General features: G+C 46.4%; 1 protein-coding gene across 4 annotated transcripts in view; it reads left to right on the forward strand.

Moving 5' to 3' along the window:
• The window catches only part of SYTL5 (synaptotagmin like 5), a 159,590-nt gene that overhangs the window by 65,203 nt on the left and 72,383 nt on the right, over nt 1-22,004 (forward strand). For all 4 annotated transcript variants that reach the window (XM_069945560.1, XM_069945559.1, XM_069945562.1 and 1 more), the window contains one exon: nt 18,202-18,532. In XM_069945560.1, the coding sequence (XP_069801661.1) occupies nt 18,414-18,532 (119 nt within the window). In that variant the 5' untranslated portion in view covers nt 18,202-18,413. The remainder of the gene's footprint in view (nt 1-18,201; nt 18,533-22,004) is intronic.

A 22,004-nucleotide genomic window follows, 5' to 3' on the forward strand; every position in this document is an offset into this window, starting at 1 on the left:
AACATTTTTAGATATTTTTATGCTTAGTTAACCTAGGGTATGTTCCATGGTATACTATACCTACACAATAACAACAGTCATTTAAAGCTTAGGCTGGGCTCACACTGTGTTTTTGCAGTCCGTTTAACGTTTACATATTATGGGGAAAAAAAGGATGAAAATACATGCCATCTGTTTGGATCCGTTTTTCCATTGACTTCCTTTGTAAAAAGAAAAAATTAAATTACCGTTTTTGTGTATGTTAAAAGTAACCGTTTAAAAGCAGATATATTAAATGCACTGTAAAACGCAGTGTGAACCCATCCTAACCTATCATTATTGCAGTCACTCCTGCCACCAAAAGCTCGCATAGCTATGGATATAACCATACCAGGTTGGTTCCGTGCATGAGCCCTATTCTGATTCAATAGAGTTTGTGCACGGAATTGACCTATCAGTCCGGTAAGGAATGTCACAGCCGCGGCGGCGTCCCGCGTTCCGGGCCGCCGCCGCGACCGCTTCCTGCCCCATGCAGCAGCCGGTGTCCATAGTCGGGGACCCGGCGCTGCTATCACCTCGGCCCCGGGGGGCGCCTCACCTCTCCACGCTCCTGTCTCCCGCTGTGCCGGCCGGCGCGCGCGTCCCCGCCCCCTAGGGCGCGCGCGCGCCGGCTGTCTCAGATTTAAAGGGGCAGTGCGTCCCTAATTGGTTAGTTGCACCAATCACTCCCCTATAAATCCCAGCATGCCCTGTCCCTTGTGTTGGAGCCTCTACATGCTTCCCATAGCGGTTGGCCCAGCTCCCTGTTGTTCCTGTGTCCTGTCCGTTACCTGGTCCCAAGTCCCTGTTCCTGAGTCCTGTCCGTTACCTGGTCCCAAGTCCCTGTTCCTGGTTCCTGTTCCCCTGTCACTCCACCCGTTCCCGTGTCCAGCCTGTCACGTGCTCTCTCATCTGCAGACTATTGCCTGTGCCATCTCCTGCCACGCCTCGCCTGCCGACACCAGCAACCAAGCCAGGGGTAGCGACCTGGGGGTCGCCTGCCGCAGCAAGTCCATCCCGCCTTGCGGCGGGCTCTGGTGAAAACCAGCGGCCCCTTAGACTCCGCTCCCTGGTGAGGTTTGTGCCATCGCTGGTGCCGGTCCAGTGGATCCACTACTCCGGGCGTTACAGTAGGCTCCAACCATGGATCCCGGCGAGGTGCCCGATCTCCGTGACGTCGCCAGAGTGGTCACTCAGCAGGCGCAACAAATCCAGAAACAGTCACAGCAGATCCAGCAACTCACTGCCGCCTTACAGCAGCAGACTACTGCCCAGTGCACACCACCTCCTGACGCTTCTTCTTCACTCCGACTGGCCCTCCCAAGCAAGTACTCTGGGGACTCTAAGTTGTGCAGAGGATTCTTGACTCAGTGCACCATGCACATTGAACTTTTGAGTAGTCAGTTTTCCACCGAGCGCTCTAAAGTGGCTTTCATCATCAGCCTATTAGAGGGTAGAGCCCTGGCCTGGGCCACGCCACTGTGGGACCGTGATGATCCAGTTGCTGCCAATCTCCGGGCCTTCCTATTCGAGTTTCGCTCCATCTTTGAGGAACCTGCCCGTGCTTCTTCAGCCGAGACTGCTCTCCTCAACCTCTCTCAAGGCAGCTCCTCTGTTGGTGACTACGCCATCCAGTTCCGCACCCTGGCAGCCGAATTGGACTGGAACGAGGCCGCCCTATTGGCCACCTTCAAGAAGGGCCTGTCTAGTCGTGTGAGAGACGTGCTCGCTGCCCGAGACCTGCCTACCTCCCTGAACGAACTCATTCTACTGGCCACCCGAGTTGATACTCGTTTTTCGGAGAGGGAGGAGGAGGTTCGGCATGAACATTTACTAACCCGTTCCCGTCGCCATCCCCAGTTGGCGCCGGTTTTCCAGAATCCTGACCTTTCGATGTCCCAACCCTCTCCTGAGATTCCTATGCAGGTGGAACGGGCTCACCTGACGCCTGATGAAAGAATCCGGCGCCTGGAGCAGAATCTCTGTCTCTATTGCGGGGGTTCCGATCACTTCCGGCTGGGATGTCCCCTACGTCCCCAAACATCCGGAAAATGCTCGCACCTAGGTCCGGTGGGACAGGTGTCCCTAGGTGTGAATGCCACCATTCCAAGTCTGTCTATGCCAGTTTCCATCCGGACTCTCTCAGGACGAAATCATCAGACTACTGCCTTCCTCGATTCTGGGTCAGCAGGCAGTTTTATTGCGGCAACATTGGTCCAAAGATGGCGGCTACCCGTGACCCGACTAGCCAGGCCCCTGACTATCTCCTCGGTCACAGGCGAAATTCTTACCGACCGTGTGTACTACCAGACCGCACCTTTAGTCCTCCAGGTGGGTCCTTTACATCAAGAAAAGATATCCTTCTACGTCCTGCCCCATTCTTCCCTCGCGGTCCTCCTGGGACTCCCGTGGCTGCAAGAACATGCCCCTCAACTGGACTGGAGAACCGGGGAGATTCTCAGTTGGGGTCAGGACTGTTCCAACCAGTGTCTCAGGTCACCTCAGACCAAGTGTACTATGTCGTTTCCTGTCCCAGCCAAGCCTCTATCCGACCTACCGGCAGAAGACCAAGACTCGGCGGATGCCTTCTCTGCCGAGGTGTACCCTCTCTCCGTACCCAAGACTAAGGTCGGGTCCTCTCACCACCGGGAGAACTTACAGAAGGTCCTCGTCCACAGACCCACAGTCCCTTGCCATGTTTTACCGCCTGATCGCCTAGCACCAGTCGTCACCTCCTCGCTTCGGAGAGTACCCCCCGGAAAGACTCATGTTCACCCTGCGCTTCGAAGAGGTATTCTGAAGTGGGGTCATTCCTCGTTGGAGGCCGGGCACCCTGGAGTCCGTAAGACCGGCCAACGGATCTCTCGCCACTACTGGTGGTCCAGTTTGTTTCAAGATGTCAAAGACTTTGTGGCTTCCTGTGCCATCTGCAGGCAAGAAAGAGGGGGAGGCCAAAGGGGGGGGGTACTGTCACAGCCGCGGCGGCGTCCCGCGTTCCGGGCCGCCGCCGCGACCGCTTCCTGCCCCATGCAGCAGCCGGTGTCCATAGTCGGGGACCCGGCGCTGCTATCACCTCGGCCCCGGGGGGCGCCTCACCTCTCCACGCTCCTGTCTCCCGCTGTGCCGGCCGGCGCGCGCGTCCCCGCCTCCTAGGGCGCGCGCGCGCCGGCTGTCTCAGATTTAAAGGGGCAGTGCGTCCCTAATTGGTTAGTTGCACCAATCACTCCCCTATAAATCCCAGCATGCCCTGTCCCTTGTGTTGGAGCCTCTACATGCTTCCCATAGCGGTTGGCCCAGCTCCCTGTTGTTCCTGTGTCCTGTCCGTTACCTGGTCCCAAGTCCCTGTTCCTGAGTCCTGTCCGTTACCTGGTCCCAAGTCCCTGTTCCTGGTTCCTGTTCCCCTGTCACTCCACCCGTTCCCGTGTCCAGCCTGTCACGTGCTCTCTCATCTGCAGACTATTGCCTGTGCCATCTCCTGCCACGCCTCGCCTGCCGACACCAGCAACCAAGCCAGGGGTAGCGACCTGGGGGTCGCCTGCCGCAGCAAGTCCATCCCGCCTTGCGGCGGGCTCTGGTGAAAACCAGCGGCCCCTTAGACTCCGCTCCCTGGTGAGGTTTGTGCCATCGCTGGTGCCGGTCCAGTGGATCCACTACTCCGGGCGTTACAGTAGGCTCCAACCATGGATCCCGGCGAGGTGCCCGATCTCCGTGACGTCGCCAGAGTGGTCACTCAGCAGGCGCAACAAATCCAGAAACAGTCACAGCAGATCCAGCAACTCACTGCCGCCTTACAGCAGCAGACTACTGCCCAGTGCACACCACCTCCTGACGCTTCTTCTTCACTCCGACTGGCCCTCCCAAGCAAGTACTCTGGGGACTCTAAGTTGTGCAGAGGATTCTTGACTCAGTGCACCATGCACATTGAACTTTTGAGTAGTCAGTTTTCCACCGAGCGCTCTAAAGTGGCTTTCATCATCAGCCTATTAGAGGGTAGAGCCCTGGCCTGGGCCACGCCACTGTGGGACCGTGATGATCCAGTTGCTGCCAATCTCCGGGCCTTCCTATTCGAGTTTCGCTCCGTCTTTGAGGAACCTGCCCGTGCTTCTTCAGCCGAGACTGCTCTCCTCAACCTCTCTCAAGGCAGCTCCTCTGTTGGTGACTACGCCATCCAGTTCCGCACCCTGGCAGCCGAATTGGACTGGAACGAGGCCGCCCTATTGGCCACCTTCAAGAAGGGCCTGTCTAGTCGTGTGAGAGACGTGCTCGCTGCCCGAGACCTGCCTACCTCCCTGAACGAACTCATTCTACTGGCCACCCGAGTTGATACTCGTTTTTCGGAGAGGGAGGAGGAGGTTCGGCATGAACATTTACTAACCCGTTCCCGTCGCCATCCCCAGCTGGCGCCGGTTTTCCAGAATCCTGACCTTTCGATGTCCCAACCCTCTCCTGAGATTCCTATGCAGGTGGAACGGGCTCACCTGACGCCTGATGAAAGAATCCGGCGCCTGGAGCAGAATCTCTGTCTCTATTGCGGGGGTTCCGATCACTTCCGGCTGGGATGTCCCCTACGTCCCCAAACATCCGGAAAATGCTCGCACCTAGGTCCGGTGGGACAGGTGTCCCTAGGTGTGAATGCCACCATTCCAAGTCTGTCTATGCCAGTTTCCATCCGGACTCTCTCAGGACGAAATCATCAGACTACTGCCTTCCTCGATTCTGGGTCAGCAGGCAGTTTTATTGCGGCAACATTGGTCCAAAGATGGCGGCTACCCGTGACCCGACTAGCCAGGCCCCTGACTATCTCCTCGGTCACAGGCGAAATTCTTACCGACCGTGTGTACTACCAGACCGCACCTTTAGTCCTCCAGGTGGGTCCTTTACATCAAGAAAAGATATCCTTCTACGTCCTGCCCCATTCTTCCCTCGCGGTCCTCCTGGGACTCCCGTGGCTGCAAGAACATGCCCCTCAACTGGACTGGAGAACCGGGGAGATTCTCAGTTGGGGTCAGGACTGTTCCAACCAGTGTCTCAGGTCACCTCAGACCAAGTGTACTATGTCGTTTCCTGTCCCAGCCAAGCCTCTATCCGACCTACCGGCAGAAGACCAAGACTCGGCGGATGCCTTCTCTGCCGAGGTGTACCCTCTCTCCGTACCCAAGACTAAGGTCGGGTCCTCTCACCACCGGGAGAACTTACAGAAGGTCCTCGTCCACAGACCCACAGTCCCTTGCCATGTTTTACCGCCTGATCGCCTAGCACCAGTCGTCACCTCCTCGCTTCGGAGAGTACCCCCCGGAAAGACTCATGTTCACCCTGCGCTTCGAAGAGGTATTCTGAAGTGGGGTCATTCCTCGTTGGAGGCCGGGCACCCTGGAGTCCGTAAGACCGGCCAACGGATCTCTCGCCACTACTGGTGGTCCAGTTTGTTTCAAGATGTCAAAGACTTTGTGGCTTCCTGTGCCATCTGCAGGCAAGAAAGAGGGGGAGGCCAAAGGGGGGGGGTACTGTCACAGCCGCGGCGGCGTCCCGCGTTCCGGGCCGCCGCCGCGACCGCTTCCTGCCCCATGCAGCAGCCGGTGTCCATAGTCGGGGACCCGGCGCTGCTATCACCTCGGCCCCGGGGGGCGCCTCACCTCTCCACGCTCCTGTCTCCCGCTGTGCCGGCCGGCGCGCGCGTCCCCGCCTCCTAGGGCGCGCGCGCGCCGGCTGTCTCAGATTTAAAGGGGCAGTGCGTCCCTAATTGGTTAGTTGCACCAATCACTCCCCTATAAATCCCAGCATGCCCTGTCCCTTGTGTTGGAGCCTCTACATGCTTCCCATAGCGGTTGGCCCAGCTCCCTGTTGTTCCTGTGTCCTGTCCGTTACCTGGTCCCAAGTCCCTGTTCCTGAGTCCTGTCCGTTACCTGGTCCCAAGTCCCTGTTCCTGGTTCCTGTTCCCCTGTCACTCCACCCGTTCCCGTGTCCAGCCTGTCACGTGCTCTCTCATCTGCAGACTATTGCCTGTGCCATCTCCTGCCACGCCTCGCCTGCCGACACCAGCAACCAAGCCAGGGGTAGCGACCTGGGGGTCGCCTGCCGCAGTAAGTCCATCCCGCCTTGCGGCGGGCTCTGGTGAAAACCAGCGGCCCCTTAGACTCCGCTCCCTGGTGAGGTTTGTGCCATCGCTGGTGCCGGTCCAGTGGATCCACTACTCCGGGCGTTACAAGGAATCATATTGACAGGTACGCTTTAAGTGAAAAAAAAAAAACTAAACAAAACAGCAAACGCTTTATAGTTTCTTTTGTTATGCAGCCTGATATGCGGGGTTGTGGGGGTATTTTTTATTTTTTTTATTTTTTGGATAGGCCATCTATTAATAGAGCACACATGTCGCAATATGTTATTATTGCAGACTACTGTACAAGTAAATCAAGTGATTGCTTATACAAGTCCCTTAGGAGGACTATATGTATAATTAAAAAGGTCAAATAAAATAAAAATAATCATGTAAAAATATTCATAAATAAAATCATAATAAAATTCAAAAAAGTTTCATATAGAACCGATTGCCATTGTCACATTTGAAAATGTCCAGATTATTAAAATATAACATCCTTTAAACAGCATAATGAGTAAGGTATCCCTAAAAATACAGATAAAAAAAAAATATCAAAAAGTCATATGTACCCTCAATTGGTACCAATAAAAACTGCAGCTCACCTGCATCCAATAAGCTCTTAGATGGTTCTTAAAGGAAACGTCTGGGGATTTTGAAAATCCAGGGCCAATGTGTAGGCACTTACCTCTCCCCGTGCGCGCAGTGAGCGGCTGGATCGGCCTTGGTTGATGATGTCCTGTCCTGGATCGGCTGGATGATGTCCTGGTTGATGGCTCACCCAGTCCTGCTCCAGTTACTGGCTAAGCACCAGAGATCCTGGAGCCTGACAGGGTCTCGAGGCCAGTCCCACGGCTCACCGCAGGCACGGGGAGAGGTAAGTTCATACTTGTTATCAAATTCCTTCCTGCCGGCTGCCTGATTTCAAAATTCCCCGACTTCTCCTTTAAATTGTCATGACAAAAATTGCTGTGACAGGAAGGGATTATAATCAGCTTTAACTGATTCCTATTTGTTAGCATTGTAGAACTCCTCCCATACTTTGGGATATATAAGAGTCAGTTTGTAGCCTTCCATATGTAACATCCTACGATCTTCAGTAATTTATTGTATAATTTAGCTCATTGGGTTTTAATATGTTAATTACAGTGAGATGAGGATTATAAAGGTTTTGACCTTCTCCCTCACTGTATGCGGTGTATGCTATCACTGTTAGGTCAGTCATTACTACTTCATTATTGTCAGAGATGGCAGGCTGGAAATATAATGAGGAAATTGCCTTCCATGCTATGATTGTAAAGGAGACGGCTGTGACCACAAACCATGCTATGATGTAGGCAATCTAATTAACAATGTATTGCTATGTTTTTGTTATGTGTATATGCAGATATGTCTACAATGCTATATTGTTTAGACAATATTCACACAACACATGTGTTGTAGAAATCACAGCCGTTGCAACAGCCGTTGTTTGTGAAAGCATAGAATCCTGGCCAGAGTGTATACACATAGTATACACTCCGGTCGGAATACCTAGCGGCGCCGCAAGAAACTGACATGTCAGTTTTCTGCGGCTGCTATTCACTGAATAGCAGCCACAGAAAACCCTGTCAGTTCACACAATGGAGTGTGCGGCTCCGGCCGCATGCTCCATTGTGAGCAGTGGGAAATTCGGATGCGGGAGCGCACGGATGTGCCCACATCTGAATTCAGCGGCGGTTAAAGGGAACCTGTCACTCCCCGTGCCGGGGTGACAGGCTCCCGACCCCCCGTTAGAGCCCCATATACTTACCTAATCCCCCCGGGTCCGGCTTCTGGAGGTGGTCGGGTGACGGAGATCTCAGCCGCTGCAGCCCGGCGCGCGCGCTGAGAGATGAGTCCATCGCTCATAGAGAATGACGGAGCGCTGGACTCTCCTGTCATTCTCTATGGGTGTTGGACTCATCTCTCAGCGCGCGCGCCGGGCTACAGCGGCTGAGATCTCCGTCACCCGACCACCTCCAGAAGCGGGACCCGGTGGGATTAGGTGAGTATAGGGGGCTCTAACGGGGGGTCGGGAGCCTGTCACCCCGGCACGGGGGTGACAGGTTCCCTTTAAGATCATCCGACCGGTACTGCAGTACATGCCGGGATGATCTTCTCTGACACCGGCCATTCTGTGACCCGGCTGGTGTCTTACGCTATGTGAACATGGCCTCATGTAGTACTATTATTTAACTACAGTAAATTATTCACTTGTGATACAAGGGACGCTAAGAGCTTAGTCATCCTGCAGCCACTTATGTTGCCTCCCACGGCAAGGCTAAATGCCCTAATACATGGAGCCATAATCGGCCGAATCAGGCCGATTATCGCTCCGTCTAGTAGAGACAACGATCGTCGGCTGATCTTTTCAAATGGGCTGAAACCAAAATCACTGGCAGCTGACCACACATTGCTATTACACGTTACCATGCACAGCTGATGGCTAATGATTGAATAAACTGTTGATACCTTACCTCTCCACGCTCCCGGTCTTGCAGCCAATCACGTGGCGGTCCTGGCCAATGATTGACTGAGTGGTCTGTCAGCTCAGAGACTTATCTAAAGATACTTTTGTGGCACCAAGAAGGAAGCAGAAGGCAGGAGAAGACTGGAAGTGTGGAGAGGTAATCAATCGACAGTTTATTCAGTCATTAGCCATCATTGTCTCTATTACACGGAGCGATAATCGGCCTGATTTAGCAGATTATGGCTCCATGTAAAGGGCCCTTACTCCATGTAATAGGCCCCTTAGCGCCAGGAAGCAAGCAGGGGGCAAAAGAGGACTGGGAGCATGGAGAGGTAATGTATTAACAGTTTAGGGCAAGGGCTGCATGGACATCGCTAATGATGTCCATGCTGTCCTTGCCATAGGATTATCAAGCCTTGTAATAGGCTCAGTATACGAGTGCCTTTAGCAGATGGGCACTCATTCACATTATGGATTGGGCCATCATTGGCCTGTCTAATAGTATTTTTTTTTTTTAAGTATTTTTCAACCAAACACAAACTGTGAAAATCTTCCTGTGCAATGCATTAAAGTCAATGGGATGACGGACATCCAACGCACACAGTATATAAAATAACAGAAGCTGTCTGCACGGACGTCAAAATGTTGATTATGTCAATTATTTTCGGGCGTCTTTTGCAAACACCAGATGTTATTTTATAGCTCTTTACATGTAGTTTTTCTTTTTTCACCGTTCTTTCACCGTCTTTACTATTAAATTCAATGGACTTTTCAATTAAAGACACATCCAAAGGCCAATCGGTCCACCTGAACTAGAATAATGTACGAGCAGCCGTCGTTGCACTGACAGGCAGTCAAACAGCCAGACTTCATTTTTTCTTTCCAAAAATAGAAGGAAAAAACGTTGTGTGAACATAGCCAATGTGTGAACTTAACCTAAAACAACAATCTCATTGCTTTCTGTGGACATATACTGTATATTGTGTGCATTGCATTATTTCAAGGTCTTCTGTAACCCAGTTGAAAGTATCTAGACGCATACCAGATTTTACAGGTAGTTTCACAGTAATATTTTGTTACTGGAAATCTATTAGTAAAAATCCCTGGTCTTCAGTGTCAGACTGGGGTATCTGGGGCCCACCAGAGGAAATGATCCTGGAGACCCACCAGTGAAGAACCAGTGAGAAACAACATGTCAGTCAGTGTTTGTGCAGGTTCTAAAGCTGGGGGCCCACCGGAGGATTCTCCCGTCTTCCGGTGGGCCAGTCCAGCACTGCTGGTCTTTTTTCCTTCTTGTTCCTCTATGGAAGTTAGAGCGCAGGTTGCCAGTGACAACCAATTACATACTTACTTTAATTTCCTATCTGTAATGTATAGAATGGTAACAGGAATCTAGTTTTCCCTCCAACGTCTCTATACTGTTTTTTTCTTTGCACTTACTGAAACATAATAGTTGTAGACATTGAAGCAATGAGTCATTGTTCAACCTGTTTTTCCACTTCATTTCCTCCATATCTGAATCAAACAAGTATGATTGGATTTCGATAGCATTCGTCAGCCTGTGCTGGCGTGACATGGGTACCAGCTGATTTTTATATCCCTCATTTGCTGTGCCATTGACTGCTTTGCCTTATGGGCTTATTGTAATTGGAACTTTCTAGAAACCCTTAAAGTGAATAATTGATAACATTTTGTAACGTTTTGCCATTACCAGTAGGCATATATTGGTATGGCCCCTGACTAGTTATAATTTAGCCCAGCAGGCTGTTAGATAAACCTACAATCAGGTTTTTATTGCATTGTCAATTTATTCCTGACATGGTTGATGTCCCCCAGGCTCGTCCTGGACATTATAATGAATTCTTGGGTCATTGATTGAATCACTTTACATTGGAACTAGGAGCCGTGTGATGTGGAAACATGGCGTTCTTATGTTTCTCCATAGAGCTGATGAAAAACCTCACAGAAGCAATCACTGATTGAATTTAAAGGGAACGTCTAATCACAAAATAATTTATTGTTTAAATTATGTTTTTATGTTGAACATATTTTTTAAGATTTCTTGGCGATATTTTTTCAAATTTTCCATTTTTCTATCTATATTATAAAATAATCCTGAGATCTTGCAGTTTTCATTCTCACCACTAAAACTAAGCTGAGACTTCATGCTCTGTCCGTAGTGATAAGAGGAGACTGCTGTAAAGTGATCTGTACAGCATTGCAGCGACATATGATACCAGTAGAAGAGACAATAGCAGCTCCCCGTGGAATGACCTCGTTAAAGGTCACAGAACGTGCTCAGTAATGTTTTACATTCTTCTCAAGGGAACAGGGTCTGTCTATTGTCGTCTATGTCCATGGGTCTTGCTGTAAAGCATGTCTCTAAATGCTGTTAAAAACAGCTCAGGCAAGATGGCAGCCCCCATAACTATGTGCAAGAAGTGAAATAAAAAAAATTACAGTTAGGAAATAGAAACTGATAGGAATAAAAGAGCATACTTCCATATCTATCTAAGAAAATGTAGGTGACACATGCCCTTTAGAGAACGTTCTATGTAGGTTAAGTCCAAGTTCACAAACTGGTGGTATATTTTACTTTCAGTTTCTGGATGTAAATAATAAAACTTTTTGTGACACTAAATAAAATTAGGTGGATGACACTATACTATTTACTAACATTTCTATGTGACATATACTATTAGATTATAGATAGTTTAAGAATATGTGCAGAATATACTAACTACAAAACATGGCTCATACAGCCTGCTGATCCATATCATGGGCCCCGCAGCTTGGGGACCTGTCAATGCGCCCTCCCTAGCTGAGTTTTACATTTATAGGTAATCCTATAAGCTTGACAACAATGAATATCCTACACGGACAGTTGGCGTCTATTGTGACTATTATTCTCTCTGGTGTATTATACTTATGGGCCAGTCGGTGACTCACATGAATAATCGTCTATTTATAGTCACTGATTTGGTTTTAGCCGATAAGGATACAGTTCTGTGTGAAGGTTTGGGTGATATATGTGCCTGCTTAGGTAAAGAAGCAGTCATTACCCTGTTATATTCCTACGTAAGTCCACTTTCACATGACAATATTTTGGGTCAGTATTTTGCATCATAGCAACGTAGCTTAAAGGGATTATCTATCATGGCCACTTTCTTCCAGAGAAACAGATCACTGATCTCAAGGACTCCAGCTAAATGATGAAGCTGCCAGTTAAAGCGCTCAATGCAGTGAAATCCTAGGTGCATTGCTCCCTGGGAAACATGCAAAAAAAAGAGCCTGTGGAGCCTCATTTAAGAGTCTCTAAACACAGGACTAGCAAGATACAATATCCCTCCGGGAAGGACCCAGCCAAGGGGTGGCTCCTGTACGGAAACCACCAAAACCACCATATTAAGTGGCCCTAAAAGTCAATGTAATGACAAGGGAAAACCTGGCTGGGTCCTTCCTGGAGAGATATCTGGCTGGTCCTGTTTCGAGACCCTTAAACGAGGCTCCACTGGCTCTTCTATTGCACTTTCTCCCAGAGACCGCACAACTCTTATCTGCAGTTTGGGTGAGGTTTTTAAACTTTTCTATTAAAGTGAATGAAGATTAATTGCAAACCACACCTGAACTTGAGACAAGAGTTGTGCTGTCTCTGGAAGAAAGTGGCCATGTTTTTGTAGCGCTGGATAACCCCATTTAAGTGTTATCCCAGTGTTATCCCTGTATATGGTATAGGGTTGGTACAGGTACACACTATTTGATAGCATGGTATGCTAAGAACCTCATTGTTTTCTACAGCAGTATTGTAGTTTATAGTATATTAGCATTAGTAATTGTGCTGCCATACTTTTAATTTTTGCCAAAAATTTTCTAGCGTCACATTAAAGAGGTATTCCCTTCACCTAAACACGTAATTTTTGTTACATAATGGGATATGCTCCATCGAAAAGAGGGTGTGACATAGAAACCTAGAAGATTGTCAGTAGAAAAAAGACCACTGGGTCCATCTAGTCTGCCCTTTTAGTATTTCACTTCTTATTATTTTAGCATAGATATAGGTTTATCACAGACAGGTTTAAATTATGTTATTGTAGATTTACCAACCAAATCTGCTGGAAGTTTGTTCCAAGCATCTACTACTCTTTCACTGAAGTAATATTTTCTCATGTTACTTCTCATCTCCCCCCTCCCCCACTAACCTTAGACTGTGTCCTCTTGTTCTTGAGTTCAGTTTTTTTTTTCTAAAACCGCTCCCCTCCTGAACCCTATTTAGTCCTTTTGTAGCCCGATTTTGGACCCGTTCTATTTTATTTGTATCCTTTTTTTTCGGGGGGGTATCAAGAACTGAACACAATATTCCAGATGTGATGTCACTAGAGCTCTATACAGCGGGATCACAATCTCCCTCATCCTACTGGTTATACCTCTAGCTATACAGCCCAGCATACAATTTGCTTTCCTCATCGCCTGTTACACTGGTGACTCATTTTAAGGCTGTCAGCAATCACTCGCCCTAAATCCTTCTCTTCTGAAGTCTTTACACCCTATTGCACACTTCTCCTATGTCAATTACAAACATATTCAAAAGAATAGGACTTAGAACAGACCCTTGTGGCACTCCACTTGTAACCAGTCTCTGCTGAAGCCATAAAACTGGAGTCAATGGTATGTCTAACCATGCTGTCATTGTGAAGACCTCCTTCTGAAAACACTGAGCAGAAGTAGCTATTCAAATGGTTAGCGACCGACCGCCTTATCTCCGTCAGTATTCAGAAAGTAGAACTACAATGTAGTTCATAGGCGTAGTAATATGGCTCCACACAACAATATGTGCCGTAAGTGTCCATGTGGTGTATACATACAGTATATATCAGTGTGTGTAAAGTTGTTTGCTTAAAGATTATTGGCTCAGCCTATGTGAGCCGTTTTAGACAATACGAGTAAACATCTTATCCGCTGGCCGCTGTAATACTTTTTTTTTTCCTTAGAAAGGCTGTTTGCTTTAATAACCCACACCTCCTAAGCATACTTGACATTTTCCAGTCTTGTAGAACGATTTCCCATGCTCTCTTCTAGAAGGAACACATATTCACGACATGCCGTAGTAGAATTTGCCAAATGTTCTGTTATCATGTCACATACGTAGCATTCAGCGGTTCATTTATAGTATGTTAATAGTTATTAGTTTGGTTCTCTATTTTTTGAATCAGGGATCCATTGACAGCTCCCTTAGGTTTGACATGTAGTTATATGGCTCTGTTCACATCAGTGTTATATAGACTCATGAGAGCTCAGTTACTTTTCTGAAGGGATCCTAATGGATTCTATTGACTTGTAATGGAATCTGTCAGCTTTCATTAAGGCTCTGGTATAGCTGGTCTAGCTACACTATATTTCTCTCAATGGAAATTTATGGAACCATTCATGTAATCACATAGATGTCTACTGGATTCTAGTAGATGACAATCATAAAGATGAAAACATTAACGCCTGATCATAAAAGTTCAAAAATGATATATATATATATATATATATATATATATATATATATATATATATAAAAAAATACCTGCTGACCCAACTCTCATTCAGGTGACAGCTATTTCTCCTATCTCCCGTACACATCCGTGCTTGGCTTTGGCTTTGCTTAGCATTCATGTGTTCTGAATAGATAGAGGAAGATTTAGGGCCCTATTACATCAACAGATTATCTGACAGATTTTTTTTTAATCCAAAACAAGGAATGGATTTAAAAAGAGCAGAAATCTCAGTCTTTCCTTTATTACCTGTTCTCTGTTTATAGTCCAATTCTGGCTTTGGCTAAAAAAAAAAAAAATCTGTCAGATAATCTGTTGGTGTAATAGGGCCCTAAGGGTGGTATTACACGGGCCGAGCAGGGCTCGATAATACCTGTAAACGAGCGCCGATCTGCTAGATCGTTGCTCGTTTACTGGCTTTATTACACAGCCCGATAATCGTTTGACAAGAGCTGCAAGGACATCGTTACCGATGTCCTTGCAGCCCTTGCTAAACTGGCATACATTACCCATCCACGTTCCAGGGCTGCTCCTGACGGCCACTTCTCCCGGGGTCCCGTGCGCGCTCTAGCTTCACAGTGGCCTGTCAGCTGCGGACGGCAGGAGCAGCCCTGGAACGTGGATGGGTAATGTATATCGTTAGTCGCCGGTCACGCACCGCTATTACACGTAGCGGTGCGCGGTCAGCGCCCGACAAAAATAGGGTCTAACCTATATCAACGATCAGCCGATGATCGTTGTCATCGGCTGATCGTTGCATTTATTACATGGAGCGATAATCGGCCGAATCGGGCCAATTCGGACGATTATCGTTCCGTGTAATAGTACCCTAAGGCTCTGCCAGTCTCTGCCTGTGGCTTATCTCCCTGAGAACAAAAGGATTGGGCAGTTAAAATCCAACACACCTGAACCTTCTTTCCCTTGACATTAAGGGGTTATCCAGCGCTACAAAAACATGGCCACTTTCCCCCTACTGTTGTCTCCAGTTTGGGTGTGGTTTTGAAACTCAGTTCCATTGAAGTAAATGGAGCTTAACTGCAAACCACACCTGAACTGGAGACAACAGTAGGGGGAAAAGTGGCCATGTTTTTGTAGCGCTGGATAACCCCTTTAGTAATGGCCATATTACATGTCCCAATAAGCAGCGCTAGATTGGCACTTGCTTACTACTGAGCCTATTGCACAGCTCTACGATCATGTTGTAAGGGCTATATATCTATAAATATATCATTAGAGATTTCTGTGCAGCCCTTGCTTTCACATAGAAAAAATTTTAAATTTATACTTACCCATTCTCCCCTGGTGTCCTAAAGCATTTTTCCTGTGTTTGCTTCTCTCCGCAGCTGCCTCTGACACTGTCCCTGTCTCTCCAGTGACAGGCCGCTAAGCCAATCACTGACCGAGACGGGACAGCCTAGCGACCAGTGATTGACCAGTACAGTGCAGATATGGGGCCAAAAGTGTCAGAGGCAGCAGCGTGGAGCAGGAAACACAGGGTAAAGGCTGCAGGACACTGGGGGAGACTGGACATGTAAGTATAAGGCTATGTTCACACTACGTAAAAGTACGGCCGTTGTTGCCATCAACACCCCCTTCATCATGGGATGCTAGTGATTCACTATGGCAGTCGGAGGCCATCTTATCTCAGATAGGCTGTACTAACAGTACTAGTCGAACTGATCAGTGCATTGCAATAGGGTTGCATTGATCAGGATAATGGTGCGTTTACACAGAAAGATTTATCTGACAGATCTATGAAGTCAAAACCAGGATCAGACTATTCACAGGTATCAGGTCATAAAGGAAAGACTGGGATCTATCATCTTTTCAAATCCATTCCTGGCTTTGGCTTTCAAAATCTGTCAGATAAATCTTTCTGTGTACACACACCCTAAGCTCATCCAATGTGGATTTAATTCATTTAAAAAAAAAAAAAAAATATATATATATATATATATATATATATATATATATATTTAAATATAAGAATCAACATCACCCCATTTCCACATATTTCTAATAATTCTAAACAAAAACATTTGTACTAATTTTATCAGGGATTGAGATGTACATTTGTAGCTGTTTTTTCCCATTGAAAATGAAGGGGGTTGTTAATGCGAGAGTGCAGTTCTCTGGTTTAATAGCATTGAAAACATTGCTTGTTACAGCCTCCCAGCATTCATCCCAGAAAGGGAAGTTCCAATTTGTATTATTAGAAGGTGCTTTGCCTTAATGGGGGTCGATACAATTGCTTTGTTTTGAAAATATGCAGTGAACAATAACATGCACAGTGATTGTTATGTAGCAGCTGTGCACCGCCTGAGTACCCTTAGCAATACTTACCCCATCAGTGCAGGGGCAGGGCGCAGACTTGTTTAATCCCTGCTGCTGTTTACACAATGGTGTTATGTTTGGCATGCCTTCACCTCGCAGCACTATTAAATATCATCTTCATGTCATGTCTCACATAAGTGTAATGGAAAACCATCTTTACACTTTTAACTCTGCAGCCAGCTTTCATTTTGGGGCTTTTGATTTTTCCTTTTTTTCTTTTTAAAAGCCATAACTTTTATTTTTCCATATAACTAAGCATATGAGCGCTTGTTTCAAATTTGTTGTTTACTGTGTGACAGAATTGACACGTTATCTATATTCTTCAGGTCGGTGTGATTACAACAATACCATATATATATATATATATATATATATATATATATATATATATATATATAAATTTTTCCAGTTTTTTTTTACACTTCTGCTGCTTACCATGTGGGAATAGGAGTATGATAATTTAATAGTTCAGAAAATTCTGCACTCAGTGATGGTCTTTTTGTTTACATTTTAAAAAAAAAATGGGGAAAAGGAAAGGGTTAGAATTTTTATTACAGTTGGGATTTAATTTAATTTTAAAAACATTAGTTTTTTTTTTATTTTTTTATTTACTACATTGATCTGTTAGATGTGCACCCTATTAGTATAACCTGCCATAGACAGGCTGTAGCAATAGCAGAGGCAAGCAGTGACGGGAGGCCTAAGAAAGGCTCTAGGCTGCCCTGACAATGGATTGGCTCCTCGATTGTATTGTATGGAGCTGATCCAAACCACTGCACCACCAATGACATGCCTCAAGGCCATTTAAATTCTGCTGCTGTTTTGATAGCAGCATCTAGATGGTTAAATAACAGCTAAAAACCTAATGCCTTCTAGTTCGTTCAGACTTCAGCATGCTATAGTAGCACTCATATCTAATAGTACGTTTTTTTCCCCCCAGGATTATACAGATAAGCTGACATTTTGTTAGAGTATACCATAATGTAGGGTCTATTAATCTTAAAGAATCCCCTTAGGGTATATGCACACTGAGCAATTTTCACAGAATTTGGAGAGGATTCTATGTCGAAATGCGTGCGCAATCTGCTTGAAATTCTGCATGTAAAAAATGAGCAGTCTTGGCTCCCGTAGGTTTCTATTGGATTTCCGCACATTAGTGCACACAGAGGAATTTTCCGTCCAGAATTTCCATGTGGAATCCACACAGACATGTCAATTCTTTGGGCGGATTCCACTAGAAGAATCCTATACAAGTCAATGGAGCTTAAATTCTGCTCGAATTCTTCTCCTATTCTTCTTTTGAGCCCTTGCACACTAAGGAAATCACACAGATAACTTGCCACAGTTTCCGCCGCTCGAAGTTTCCTATTAAGCATGGTAATTGCAACAACGGACATGATTAATATGAAACACACATTGTGCTACTATCTATGGAATCACTGCCGGAGTGTATACACATAGAAAAGCGGCCACAGAGAACCTGTCAGTTCACACAATGGAGCGTGCGGCTCCGGCCGAACACTCCATTGTGTGCAGCGGGGAATTCGGATGCGGGCCTACACTTCCGAAGTAGTAGTGAAGATCATCTGGCCGGTACTTACAGAACGGTCAGTGTTATATGTGTGAACATGGCCTTAAAGTGTATCGAGCATTGCCCTGTTTACCAAATGGACATGGTTTCATGAATTATGGACATTTATTTATATTTCACTTCTTTTTTTTTTCAGATTTAACGACCATGAAGATTTTTTTTCACCTATCTATCTGCAGCCATAAAGTACAACTCAACTTCAACAACTCTACAGGTATTAGAGAGCACAGAGAGGACATCCCTGCACAGTATACGACCAGAAGAGAATATTATCTGTGACTATTTGTCTTAACTCTTCTACCTGAATGTGGACAGTTCCGATCACGGCTCTTTAGATTGTTTACCGTTATGTCTAAATCCTCCGAAATACTCAACTTGTCCTATTTGTTGGACCAAGAAAAAGAAGCTATTTTAGCTGTTCTAAAGCGGGATGAAAACCTCAAGAAAGTGGAGGATAAAAGAGTAAGGTAAGCTCACTGGTCATCAATATAGAGATGCACTGGGGTGGGAGTCAGGTTTTCTCTCCTTGGTGTGATGGACCAATTGCCATGTAACGGGAAAGAACTAAAGATTTTTTACTATGTCAAAGTATAGCTCCCAGTATGACTTAAGCAGTGGCCGCGGCACGCTCAGAGTTGTTCCACCCAGTATAACACAGAATACACAGTGATATCAGTAAATCACAGGTGACATCCTCTTTTTCTTTCTCATCTGGTCCCCATCGCCATGACTTCTTCCAGCTCCATCTCTTCTCAGCAGAGTTTGATGCTCAGACATCATTGGTTTCTCACTTTGTCAGCAGATCCTAATCCTTAGGGCCCTATTACACAAACAGATTATCTTACAGTTTTCTTTTAAGCCAAAGCCAGAAATTGATTTTCCTCGGTGTATCACAGTGTCTCTATGGGAGGGCTTGCGCAACTCTGTTTCCGTTGCTCTCCGCTCAAAGAATTGACATGTCAATTCTTTGAGTGGAGAGAGGCAGGAGCGGAGGTGCACGAGCCTTCCTATAGAGACACGGCCACCCTCCTGCCTGGCTCAGTGTCTTACAGTTCGGCCGCTATTGCTCAGTGTTAAAATACCCTTAAAGACAATAATAAATATAGCCCACCAGACACTGTATCCTCTAAATATTACATGTCCAGATATTGCACCATTTGAATATAATACTGCCACACACTGTGTCCTGTGAATATAATATTGCCACACACTATACCCTCTGATACAAAAATGCCACACCAATAAACCGCCATGTGTGTAAGGCACATCATAAACTTCCAGCTAACATCTTGCCACTGGTGTTTAAAAAAAATATATACCATGGCTTTTTTTACTGCAGTTTTTTCAGGATTTTAAGGCAGTGTGAAGCCAGCCTCAGGCTGCGTTTACACCCACACATAAATGACCAATTTATCTGACCGATTTTTGAAGCCAAAGCCAGGAATGGATTTGAGATGAGGAGAAATCTCAGTCTTTCCTTTAAAGGAAACTTGTCACCCCCTGTGCCGGGACAGAGCCCGTCCGACCCCCTGGTGGAGACCCTTATACTTACCCCGTGCACAAAGTCCCGCTTTCTGGACCTGCTCCCGTTGCTGAGGTATCGCCGTCTAAGGCCCAGCGCACGCTCATCAGAGATGAGTCCGACGCTCATAGAGAATGACGGCTTTATTCATTCTCTATGAGCGTCGGACTCATCTCTGGAGGGGGACCTCGTGCACGGGGTAAGTATAAGGGTCTCCACCGGGGGTTCGGCCGGGCTCTGCCCCGGCACAGGGGTGACAGGTCCTCTTTAAACTGTTCTCTGCTTATAGTCTGCTCCTGGCTTTGGCTTCAAAAATCTGTCAGATAAATTGGTCAGATATGTGTATGTAAATGCAGCTTTAGACATCTGTTGTTGTGGAGACAGGTTGCTCCCCATACACATTAGGTGGTCTGGTGATCCCACTGGAATCTGCCTGTTTGGATTTTGCAGATCTATATGCCCCAGATACGTACATAGACATATGACCGAGTACACAGCCACATCCGAAAATTTTGTATTTAACTATTCAAAAACAAATCAGAATCTAGGTGCACAGATATATGTAAAGTTATATGTTACCTATGGAATTTGTTTGGAATGACTATTTTTGCCCACTTTAGATGTATAATTGATTTGGTTTTCTCGGCAGAACGGTGTTTTGCCTGCAGTGTTGCTTGAAGCATCTTTAGTTGTGTCTTTAGTCCTCAATGTGGCAAATTGAAGTAGCATTTGCTGTATAATAGATATAAGGCAGGAGAATGTTGTAGTCATATGGTACTGTATGCCGAGTACCATTCTGCATCCAGAGACCACTATGCTACACAAAGCAATATTATTACCAGTATTGATTCTCTGTACGATACCGTCACTGTTTATTGACCATATACTGTAATAGCACTGCGTTTTGCATCACATTAGCATTTTGCATTTATGTTGATTTGTTGTAAACATATTATAACTGTTGTTTTTTTTTACTGGTACTTCACATTGGTGATTATCCATGTGCCGTGACATACTGTATAAGCAGAGATTTAGTACATCAGTACATCAGTGTATTGATTCTGTGTGCACCTGTGCTGTTATTTCACTATGTTTATCATCATTGTGCTGTTTTTTAAGAGAAAACTGTGCTGATTTTTACATTAAAAACCATGTGGCGTCTCTGTCAAAAACCCTGCTCCTTCTCACTCCAAGAAGGGAAGGGGAAACAAAAAGAAAATAAATGATAAATCACATCTTCTGTATGTGGTTACACACTGAAGCCCCCACGGAAGTCAATGAAAGCTTTTCACAGATACCATAGGACTATATATAAGATTACAGACACAAGTCTTAGCTCATATCAGGCTATGGCCATGTGTTATCTAATATGGCAGTGTATGTGAACAGTGTCGGACTGGCCCACCGGAGGATTGGAGAATCCTCCGGTGGGCCCCCAGCTTTAGAACCTGCACAAACACTGACTGACATGTTGTTTCTTACTGATTCTTCACTGGTGGGCCGCCAGGATCATAACCTCTGGTGGGCCCCAGATACTCCAGTCCGACACCGTGCGTGAGCCAAGCTTTCATTTGTACGACTGCAATTTTTCACAAAAACGACACATATTTCTAATAATATACCAATAAATACAATAAGACATAGCTGTTCTTTAACCCATAGCTGCACCAGGACGTTACTGAACGTCCTCGTGCCGCCATGGGAGTTCAGAGGGGGGTCGCGTGGCGACCCCCCTCTGAACTGCCGCGATCCCGGGTGCCGCATGTAGCCCGGGATCGCGGCTATTAGCGGGCACGGTTCGATCGCTGTGCCCGCTAATTAAGTACTTAGAAGCAGCTGTCAAAGTTGACAGCTGCTTCTAAATACTTGCCTTTATACATCCCTGGTGGTCTAGTGGGGGGATCGCCCCCCTGCGGCGCGATTGCGGGGGGCGATCCCCGCATCCATCCCGGACCGGGGTCTGCGCCGTTATGGCGCTGATCCCGGCTCGGCATTCTATTGCTTTTGGCTGCAGCAGCCAAAAGTAATAGAACACCGATCTCATGGATTCATACTCATGGATTCTCATAACTATACTGCATGGATCTCTATGAGAGATCAGAGTGCATATACTAGAAGTCCCCCAGGGGGGAATAACCCTAACCCCAGGGGGAATAACCCTAACCCCAGGGGGGCTTCTAGTATATGTGTAAAGTAAAAGAAAAATGTATTTTTAATAACACAAAATCCCCTCCCCTAATAAAAGTCTGAATCACCCCCCTTTCCCCATTTTATAAATAAAAATAAATAAATTAATTAATAAACAAACATGTTTGGTATCGCCGCGTGCGTAATCGCCCGAACTATTAATTAATCACATTCCTGATCTCACACGGTAAACGGCGTCAGCGCGAAAAAATCCCAAAGTGCAAAATTGC

The sequence above is a fragment of the Dendropsophus ebraccatus genome, chromosome 11 (genome assembly GCF_027789765.1).
Source record: "Dendropsophus ebraccatus isolate aDenEbr1 chromosome 11, aDenEbr1.pat, whole genome shotgun sequence".
Lineage (NCBI taxonomy): Eukaryota > Metazoa > Chordata > Amphibia > Anura > Hylidae > Dendropsophus > Dendropsophus ebraccatus.